Genomic DNA, 11,131 nt, shown 5'->3' with positions numbered 1-11,131 from the left:
AGTGTTTAAAAAGTTCATTACGTGATTGGGGTCGTCATCAGTCATTTAATTAGACATGATTGAATAATCTTAAAATCTAATCTACATCAAAACTAATATTATGATCAGATTTGAGAGTTGATTACACATGAAGAAGGTTGAATCACTCCCATGGTATCCAAAGTTGGTACCTAAAGGTTTATGTTAATAATATGATAAAGTTTAATGACGATTATGTAATAGTTCAATAAATATAATGATTATCTTGCAGCTTCGGAAACTTCAATGGTCAACAGTCCATTTTGACATAATTCAGTAATTATTTGTGTATTTTACCCATAAACAAAAACAAAATGAAATTAAAGAATAATTTCAGTTGAATACCCTAAAAAATAATTAAAAATTTTGCACAGTGTGGTGAAAAAAATGGATTCGATAGAAGACTGGGATTTGCTGGATTATAGTTTCATCGAAAAAAATACATTGCCGAATGTAGTTTTGCCCAATTACACTCTTTTTTCCCTTTTTTTGTGAAAAGAATTTCGATTTAATCTAGGTTTTGTTTTTCTCAGTAACTTAATGAATTAATGGTGGAATACTTTTTCCTGAGATTTAAATTCGATTTATTCTTTGACACTGTTATCGTTTCAGTAGTGGTAGAGAAATTGAATTCTTATCTGGAAATGTTGTGCATCGAGAAAAGGATTTCGTCGATGGAGGTTGCCCGTGGAAGATGTATTGCTTCAACTCTTATTTCAATGTTCCTCTATTTTCTTCGCGGTTTTAGGTTATTTGATCGTTGAATATAATGCAGAAAGTATGAATCTAAAGTGTGCATTTTCTTTCGACTGATAACTAGTTCAGGGATTTAAATAGCGATTGAGATTGTATTTTCGGTTGAGGTTTTGCGTTTATCACGATTGCGGAATAGTGGCCGCTATTCCGGTGATTGTAGGTATCACGGTCATACAATAGCGGTATCGGACGGCACCACTACCGGTATATAGAGATGGTAAACGGGCGGGTCGGGTGCGGATACCCCCTCCCCCATCCCCATACCCACCTAATATTTTTTAATCCACCACCCGCCCACCACCCATGATGGGTACAAATTTTCAAATCCACACCCGCCCACGCGGGTACATTTTCAAATTCATCCCCACACCCACTACCCACTAGCGACATACCCATCTAGACCCTCCTGACAGCAAACTAATGGGATGTTGGAGTTGGTTCCCAGACAGTTCGTGATAGGGTAGCAACGCATGCTTCAATTTGTCAAAGGAGTGGCTCTACGAATGTTATGGAGACAAATTGTAAGGAGCATGTAGTCTCAGAGCTGGATTGTTGAGTTGTTTTCGATGTTAATGCTCATAGTGCGCCTAATATGGGTTTTGAGGGACTAAAGAACATGGAAATTGCTACTTTTGATGTTAATGCATATAGTACAGTTAATTTGTGTTTGGATGCATGGGCTAAAGAACATGGAAAGTGACGTGGTTAGTGGGATTATGGGTTTAATCAAAGAGCCGAATATTTCCCTAATTAAAGACCAGATTAAAGACTAAATATCCTTAATATTTGGTTAAATTATATGTTATATATTATAAAATTTTAAAATTTATAAATTAGTCTCTAAAATTACACCTAAATTCATAATGGTCCAAAATTTAATAGATATTTAACTGGGCGGGCGGATGCGGGTCGGGTGGATGCGGGGCGGGTAATGTCTCAAACCCATTACCCGCCCACCACCCACGACGGGTACCACTTTATAAATTCACACCCGCCCACTACCCGCTAAAATTATACCCATCCCCGCTCCAATTGGAGCGGATGCGGTGCGAAATCCACGAAACTATACCCGTTTGCCATCCCTACCGGTATATCGCATCACTGACCGCAATTTAAATCCTGCTAGTTCTTAGAACAAAAAAAAACCCCAATATTTTTGGCTTTTTTTTACTTCTTGTTATATTTGAGATCCATTGCAGTAAAAAAACATTAGGACTTCAAGTTTTTATATAGTTTTGTTTGCTTTATTGTTATATGTCTTATATTGATTGCATTTCTAGGCGACGCAATGGATCATGTAGCAGGCTAGGGACCAAAGCTTGCCGTGAGAAATTAAGACGGGAGAAATTGAATGAAAGGCATGTATCTTCCTCCATTAGATTCTTCAAGAAATTGTTCTAACCTTTGATATTTTCTTGTTATGATTTTTAAGCAAGGGTATTATTTTTGGTTAATGTTGCAGTTGTTTTTCGTTAGAAAAAAATTTGAGATCCATTGCAGTAAAAAAACTTAGGACTTCAAGTTTTTATATGTTTGTTTGCTTTATTGTTATATGTCTTATATTGATGCATTTCTAGGCGACGCAATGGATCATGTAGCAGGCTAGGGACCAAGCTTGCCGTGAGAAATTAAGACGGGAGAAATGAATGAAAGGCATGTCTTCCTCCATTAGATTCTTCAAGAAATTGTTCTAACCTTTGATATTTTCTTGTTATGATTTTTAAGCAAGGGTATTATTTTTGGTTAATGTTGCAGTTGTTTTTCGTTAGAAAAAAATTGTGATAATTTTGAGTTGATTACTAGTTGTATTCTACATTTTCATCTCTTTCAAGAAGTTACGATGGAAGTTAGATCGATCGAGATTATGCCTTTGAAGCACATTGAAGGTCTGAGAATAACATTTTGTTATTCTCTTGTAGGTTTATGGATCTAAGCTCTATTTTAGAGCCTGGGAGACCTGCCAGGACTGAAAAATCCGCAATACTAGATGATGCAATTAGAGTTTTGACCCAACTAAGAACCGAGGCTCAGGAGCTCAAAGAAACAAATGAAAAGCTATTGGAGGAAATAAAAAGTTTAAAGGTTAGTCACACACACACACACATAGACGAGTAATTCTCTATAATCTGCTCAAATATTCAATGAACTCCTAGTCTTTCAACTCTTTAATTTGTTAAGTAGTGTTCTTTGGCATTTGAAGAATGTACAGTGTATATTGCTGACTTTGATGTTGGTTTATCATACCATATGTGGATCAGTTTATTGTTTGATATTATGAGTATTGTTGAGATGGATAAAAATTCAGAAGTTAATTATTGTGCTCATTTGTGACTCCATTTTGTGGAGCTGGAAACCTGTTTATTGCCCTGTCTCATCGTTGTATATTTGATCATTTGCATTTGTATGCAACTTATGATTGAAATTACCATGAAGTTTCCTAGCTTATAAATCCTTGTAACCGAATTCGGTTTCTTCATGGTGGTGTCAATTCTGTTTCTCCCACTATGTACTGTAAAACAAGTTGGTCTTTATCCAAATTAGCAAACTAAAGAGATATTATAGCAGTTGAGCTTGGAAAGTTGGCAGAGTAAAGTCCAGATTATTGGGAATTAACTGAGGAAGCAGAATCACCTGTAACATGTATAGATATCAATCTTGTTGATGAATGATTTTTCCCGTTGTTTCATATTGCATCGTAAACACTATCTTCTGTTTGTTTCCCGTTTTCCTTCATTAACTTTCCAAAACAACAGGCTGAGAAGAATGAAATTCGTGACGAGAAGCTTGCACTGAAGGCAAATAATGAAAAGTTAGAGCAGCAGCTGAAAACGTTGACTGCCTCACCAGCTGGATATCTTCCTGCTCACCCAGTAGGGTATAATGCTGCAGCCAACAAGATGGCAGTTTTTCCGGGTTATGGTTTTGTCCCAATGTGGCAATATTTACCTCCATCAGTACAGGATACGTCTCAAGATCACGAGCTTAGGCCCCCGGCAGCGTAGTGTGCTTTTCTTCATTTTATGAATATGTTTTGAGTATCCTCCCTTGACTTTGGCCTTGGCTAATCGGGTAAATATTCATTTTATGAATACTGTGAATTGGTGCAACTTGTTTTTGGAGTTTGATCATGTTAGGCCAACTTACAGCATGGTTTTCTCTTCTGAAATTTATGCTTGGGAATGTAAAGAAATGACGTATTCTATGCAAATTATTTCAGAAGATTTCCGTCAGATTTTTGTATTCTATGCAAATCATACCTTCAAAATTTCATAGCATGGAGTTACCACTGCTATGCCTGTTGTGCAACAGTTGTGCACTGTTGCATACTAAGTTACCCCATCTAAATTGACTAAAAATTGTTGAGATGCCTCTGTCGTTCTATGAACTCTTCTTAGCCGAGAAAGTTGGGATGTCTCCTTCCTGGTAATAGGAATCACTCCATTATCACCTCACAGGGTGTAGAGAATCCTCCATCCAAAAGTATCGAGATGCCTTCGCTTAATTCATATCGGGAAGGAATTGCCTCGTACTTTAGGTGTAACAACTTTGTAGCTTGGCCCAATAGTTTTGGAAGCATTCCCTTAGCAACTAGACTACATTCGTTGTTACTATGAGCATTGGGATGCCTTTGTCTTAGTAAGGAGAGATGGATGCTTCTCTCTTTGCTCCTACAACAACAAAGAAGCCTCTTCCCGCTGAACAGAGACACCTCCGAGTGCATCAAGTTACCTTCTCTACCAACAAAAAGTATCAAATTTTTCATCTACCAAACACTGGCAAAAAGAGTTAAGATGTCTTATTCCTGGCGATAGAAATGGATTCATCATTGTATTATAAGACTAGAGAATCCTTCACCCAAAAATGTCGAGATACCTCTGGTTAACTTTTACTGGATACGAGATGCATCATGCCCTAAAGAGTATGAGACACCTCCTCTTAGTGATAGGAATTTCTTACATATTACTACGAAGCATAAAGATGCCTTAGCCATAATAAGAGGGACATAGACCTCATTGCCTCTAAGACCAACAAAGAAGCCTTGACCGCATAATAAGACTCTTCAAAGGGTGTGGAGTTGCCTGCTCCCCTGGCTGAAAACACAGACGTCTCTTGCAATGTTACAAAGTTTTCACCGACCAAAGCAGAGGGCAAAGCAAACCAAAAGTCATTAGGTTATACATGTTATTGCTGGAATAGTGGGATTAGAACAAACTGAACTAGACCCAATTTTCCCCGTGAAAGTTAACGAAAGAAAAAGTGCATCGCCTCCCAAAGTAGTAGCGACCGCAAACTCGAGCTTTCTTCTTCTCTAATGAAGTGGATGCACCCTTCTCTCCAAGCTTACTGTAAGTCAGTTTTCTCTTCTCAGTTGGACCTACGAACAACGTCTTCGGATTCATGCTTAAAACCCTTGTAGGTTTCGACCTAACAAATGAAAACTGTAACTCCCCAAATTCTCGCACCAGAGCTGGCTCCACACTAGCAAGAGAGGTAGCATCGAACGCGACAGTCAAAGAACCCTTCTCCCTAACACCTTATGAAGGATTAACCTCCCCAGCCTCCGCGAGAGCATCCATCACGACCCCCTTTGACCACACTTTAAAACTTCAAGATCAACTGAACCCACCTTCGTTCCAATGGAATGAGCCATCACAACCATTGCAAAAGGAAAACGAATACACAATCAATAACATAAAAAATAAAATCCAATGCATGAGAAATCATACACCCACAAGAAGAATCACTAGAGGAATCACTCAACGACTCACTATCCGAAGGACCGGCACATAGAAGACCAACATTCAACAGCCTCAACAAACTCTTAAGTCCCTCTTCCTCATCCTCCAACGACATTTTTATACGAGACTGAACACTATAAGGATTAACGCTTTTACCATCCGTTTTCACCAAGGGAACAATAGGTAAGATTGATGTATCCTGTGGGGATGCTTCGACCAACTCCACTGCTTTCACCTACAACAACATCTTCACTCCCTCAAACGAAATCATCAAGTCTTAACAAACCAAACACACCCTCATTAAGTGAAGACCTCGAATCCTCACCTCATTCTTCTCTTAGAATCTTGCCAGAGTGTATCAGTTCCTCTGGAATAAATCATCATCAAAGTGGATATTGTTAAGTGTTTAACTCAAATTCGATGTAAAACAAATTAATGAAGATATTAAGGTGGCATTTGGTTGGCATGAATCTCTTAGAATTAGGGGAATTGGAATCTAAGTCCATCACTTTTTCATGTTTGGTTCAAGTTTTCCAAGGGAATTGAAATCCCTCATGGCTTCAACTTTCCATCAAAGGAGGGAAAGTGAATTTCATCCATTCTACGATGAAATTTAATTCCCTTGTTGGAGGGAATTGAAATTTGACCATACTACCCTCATCAATCTTTTGGTAACTTATTCATATATTGAATAAAAATATTTTTTATTATTTCGGGTCGGGTCGGGTTTCTAATTCATATATTCAGGTCGGGTCGGGTTGGTTTCTTTAAGTGTGATATTCGGGTTGGGTCGAGTTTGGGTTTAGGGTAAAAACACCCAACCCAAAAATATATATAATATTACCTTATATATTTAGGAATAATTACAATAATACCTCTCTATATATAATTTGTTTTCAATTGTCACTATTTTATTAAATAAAAAATATTTCTTTTATTATTTCGGGTCGGGTCGTATTTCTCTTATTATTTCAGGTCGGGTCGGGTGAAACTTTATTTTGGTCGGGTTGGGTCGTTTTTTTTTTAATGTGATATTCGGGTCGGGTTTAGGGTGAAAAATACCCGACCCGACCCGACCCAAAAAAAATATAATTTTACTTTATATATTTAGGAATAATTATAATAATACACATCTCTATATTTTTTCCAATTAAGTCACTGTTTTTATTGAATAAAAATATTTTTTTTATTATTTCGGGTCGGATTTCTAATTCATATATTCGGGTCGAGTCGGGTGAAACTTTATTTTGGTCGGGTCGGGTCTCGGATGGAGGTTCCCTTGTTCTCGGACCCGACCCAACCCGACCTATGGCCATCCCTAATTGGGATGATTTTAACTTATGATGTTTATTAGCATGATTTTTATAATTTATTGAAATGAATAATCAATCAATAAAATTAAATTTTAATTTTTTTACAAATTTTTATAATATATTGCTACATGTAATTTATAAAACAAACTAAAATTAAGCAAAAAAAATAAGAAGGGCAATCCTGTCATTTTACATTACTGAAATCTAATTCATCTGACATGTCTGTGAAACAAACAGAATATGAAATTGGATTCCAATTCAATTTCCTGCCAACCAAACAGAATATGAAATTGGATTCCAATTCCTGACAGATTCCAATTCCTTCACAGATTCCAATTCCCTCAGAAACATTCCAGCGAACCAAACGTCACCTAAGAGATAATTACAAAAAGTAAGAAACTTAGGTGGCGTTTGATTCGCTGGAATCCCTTGGAATTAGGGAGAATTGGAATCCAATTCCACCACTTTCTCATGTTTGGTTCAAATTTTCAAAGGGGGAATTGGAATCCAATTCCATCAAGGGATGGAAAGTAAATTACATCCATAACATTATGGAATTGAAATCTTTTGGAGGAGGGAATGTGAAATTTGACCATACTACCCTCATCAATCTTTTGGTATTCGGGTTCGGGTCGGGCTTTTTTAAGTTTGATATTCGGGTCGGGTTGGGTTTTTTTTTAAAAAAATCGGGATCGAGTCAGATTTTTTTTAAAAAAAATTTGGGTTCGGGTCGGGTTTAGGGTAAAAAATACCCGACCCGAAAAATATATAATTTTACGTTATATATTTAGAAATAATTACAATAATACCCCTCTATATAAAATTTTTTTCAATTAAGTCATTGTTTTTATTGAATAAAAATAATTTTTTTATTATTTCGGGTCGGGTCGGGTGAAACTTTATTTTGGTCGTGTCGGGTCTCGGGTGGAGGTTCCCTTGTTATCGAGTCGGGTGGACCAAAAACCTGACCCAACCCAACCCATGACCATCACTAATGGGATGATTTTAACTTATGATGTTTATTAGTATGATTTTTATAATTTATTGAAATAAATAATCAATCAATAAAATGAAAATTTAATATTTTTTAAATTTTTATAATATATTACTACATGTAAGGTATAAAGCAAACTAAAATTAATCAAAAAAACAAGAAGGACAATTCTGTCATTTTACATTACTGAAATCAAATTCATCTGATATGTCTGCGAACCAAACAGAATATGGAATTGGATTTCAATTCAATTTCCTGCCAACCAAACAGGTTTCAGATTCAAATTTCAATTCCTTCACAAATTTAATTCCCTCAGAAACATTCCAGCGAACCAAACGCCACCTTAGTTTGATTGTAAGTAGGAAACTTATTTTCTTTTATATTGATTAATAGTAGAAAACCTACTTTAGTAGATTTCTACTAAACAAGTTTCCTTCGTAATAAAATAATTATCCCTATAAACAAGTATTTTAAAAAAAATTATACAATTATAACTTTAACATTTTAATTTATAATTAGAGATAGACATATGATTTTATGCTCAGGGTGGACATATAAAATTTTATAGGCAAAAACATATTATTAATATAAAATATATATAAAATATCTAAATCATATAAAAATTTGAACTTTTCAGATAGACGACTCTTCCCTCCATCCCATCCAAGCCTGTTTACAATAATTTATTTTATATTTCAACATGCCAGTTATTCAAATCGAAAGATAAGTGCTTTCATAAATAATATGTTACCATGAATTAAAAAACACTACATTAACACATAAAACACCATCTTTTTCATAAAGAAAAAGAGAAGGGTTGTCCGGAACCGAATTCGAGACCAAATGTTAATCAAAACTAAAACGCGATATCTTTTATCAATACATTACAGATTTAATCAACAAAACATTAAAAGTTTCGGACTTAATATAAAACGTAAATAAATTCGAACCCGAATGGATACGTCGTCATCCCTACGACAACCTGAAATGGTCAAGAGATCGTGTAGGAGCATCAAGACCTTCCCCATAGTAATAATGGACAAAGTCTTTTATAGTGATGTCTCTATAAACAGGAGGGTTTTCTTCTGATAACAACTCTTTGATAGGCCCATAAATCCTCAAAGGATTTGGTGGGGGAAGAAATACTCTGAAGAAATACGCCACTGAAACTCTTGGACCTACTGATTTAGCCACCACCCTATAGTAAACGCTTATGAATTTACCATTTGATATGAGCTGCAACACAAACACAACATACCATCATCATATATGACATGAATGGGATTCAAAAAAAAGAATGTTTTTACTCATTTTTCTAAAAGAAAGACATGCCTGCAGCATGTCACCCAAGTTCACAACGAGAGCACCAGGAACGGGATGAACATCGATCCATTGATTTTGATGGAGGACTTGAAAGCCACCGATCTGGTCTTGTAAAAGAACCGTGAGGAAGCTGCTGTCGGCATGGGTGGATGTGCTTGTAGCCAAGTTTGGTTCAGGGCTTGGTGGGTAGTAATGGCCCATGCAAAACAGTCATGCACCCCATGTCTTCCAAGTATGTTGGATTTAGACCCAAAGCTTCTAATAGCAGTTTCAACAGGGTGGCACCTAATTCCCTTACGTTGTTTGTATAATCTATCTCCTTGCAACCATTACATTTTAATCCAGCTATTATGATAAAATTAGCTCCCAACATCTCAATTTTTAATTGAAATAGAGCATATATCATGAAAACCGTTAGTTGACTAACATTCAACATATGTTATAAACGTGACATTTTCACATATACTTAATTGATGACATGTACATATCACATCATTACTATAAGTAATGTGTCGCATATCACATTATCACTTTGAATGATATTGCATATGTCATATCATTAATTTGGTGATGTGACACATGCTACATCATTACTTTAATGATATGATATATGTCACGTCATCAAATAAATATATATAAAAATATCACATCAATAACATTTCATCCAATATGAATTATTTTCACCAAAAAAAATTAAAACGTTAGGGGCTAAAGTAGTCTAAAAATAATAGAAACCAAAGTACTCATTTATATAAACCAAAGTAGTCTAAAATTTTTTAGAAATTTTGAATATTCTTAATTAAATCCCTCCCATAATATTTTTAAAAAAATCTCATTTAAGTCTCCCAAAATTTCAAAAAATTTAGTTATACCTCAATTGTTTTTGAAAAAAATGTACACTAAATCCTTCAAAAATTTTTGAAAATTTTAATTTAAACATCTAAATTTTTTAAAAATTTTAAATTGACTCCCCAAACTCAATCACCAAGTTCCGCCACTGATTATGTGTATATAAATAATCAGTTCAATTATGATATTATATGCTCATATGTTGATGAATAGAAAGAGTTGTTGGAAATGTAAATTTATGTTTGGCCTACCTGCATACGTGGGGCAATTCTTGAGGTTGAGGTTGTTGAGGAGCCATTTGAAAAGTTAAGGAATCTCTCCAATCAATCGCTTTTCTCATACGATGAAGATCAGGATTGCTATTGTAAACAGCTTTCTTGGTGTAATCACGGCTATAAAGCTCTTTCTTAACTTCCGAATCCTGTTCATGGAATCTTCGAATACCATCGATCATCTCATCTATCGTTCTTAAATCAATCCCATGGTTCACCACTTGAAATAACCCTCACTTCTAGCAAGCATCTCCAACTTTATCGATTATCTCCATGCGTGAACTCCCGTCGTCGTTAACGCCGGTTAAATCGATCATCAGAATACAAAAGTCCGACGAACGACAAGGCTCGGGATCGGTCTCGAGCTCGAGGTGTTCCACGACGAAAATCATGGGAATCTTGGTTAAACCAGCATCTGCAAGCCCCTTCACGCCTGTTTTTGTGTCATCGAAAGCCTGCAATTCCGCTTGAATTGTATTGATCCCTGTGACCATCTCTTGAATGAAATCAGGTACAAATCTTGAGTTTTAATGAGCTATAGCCTGTTGCTCCATTGTCAACTTATATTGATAGTAAAAAGGCGGACTTTCTGTACCTAACGAAGAAGAAGACAATGTGAAAAGAAATGGTAAAATACAAATTTAGTTTACGTCAAGAAAATAAACTGCACGAACTAAGTGACCTCGGTGGTAAAAGAATTGTTGTTGTTCCTTGAGGTTCTGAGTTCAAGCACCATGAATATCAGGAGTGTGAGCATTCAATGTCAAATGATTGAGAGTTATCTTTGAACATATATTATCTTATACATATTCCAGATTAATAAAAAAAAATAATGAAATGAACTTTATCACTGCATACTGAAAAAGT

The 11,131-nt window shown here is 35.7% G+C and overlaps 1 protein-coding gene and 1 pseudogene across 1 annotated transcript; one reads left to right on the top strand and one right to left on the bottom strand.

Annotated features, from left to right (window-relative positions):
- Positions 1 to 393: 393 nt before the first annotated feature.
- On the top strand, positions 394 to 3,801 carry LOC120148837 (transcription factor bHLH104-like). Its single transcript, XM_039161843.1, has 5 exons — positions 394 to 489; positions 632 to 714; positions 2,055 to 2,132; positions 2,694 to 2,856; positions 3,528 to 3,801. Exons 1-5 carry the CDS (start codon positions 406 to 408, stop codon positions 3,774 to 3,776), a joined length of 657 nt encoding a protein of 218 aa, XP_039017774.1. The 5' UTR covers positions 394 to 405; the 3' UTR covers positions 3,777 to 3,801.
- Positions 3,802 to 8,792: 4,991 nt separating this feature from the next.
- LOC120148786 lies at positions 8,793 to 10,758 on the bottom strand (annotated as a pseudogene).
- Positions 10,759 to 11,131: the final 373 nt, after the last annotated feature.

Source organism: Hibiscus syriacus, unplaced genomic scaffold (genome assembly GCF_006381635.1).
Source record: "Hibiscus syriacus cultivar Baekdansim isolate YM2019G1 unplaced genomic scaffold, ASM638163v2 tig00110987_pilon, whole genome shotgun sequence".
In the NCBI taxonomy this organism is placed as follows: domain Eukaryota; kingdom Viridiplantae; phylum Streptophyta; class Magnoliopsida; order Malvales; family Malvaceae; genus Hibiscus; species Hibiscus syriacus.
This window is presented reverse-complemented; position numbering and strand designations above follow the sequence as displayed.

Bases quoted from the DNA above. Each gene is read 5' to 3' on its own strand.
- LOC120148837 (XM_039161843.1), top strand. From the start codon at position 406: ATGGATTCGATAGAAGACTGGGATTTGCTGGATTATAGTTTCATCGAA. The intron at 715-2,054 runs GTATTGCTTCAA...TTGCATTTCTAG, and splicing joins GGAGGTTGCCCGTGGAAGAT to GCGACGCAATGGATCATGTA. The intron at 2,133-2,693 runs GCATGTATCTTC...ATTCTCTTGTAG, and splicing joins CGGGAGAAATTGAATGAAAG to GTTTATGGATCTAAGCTCTA.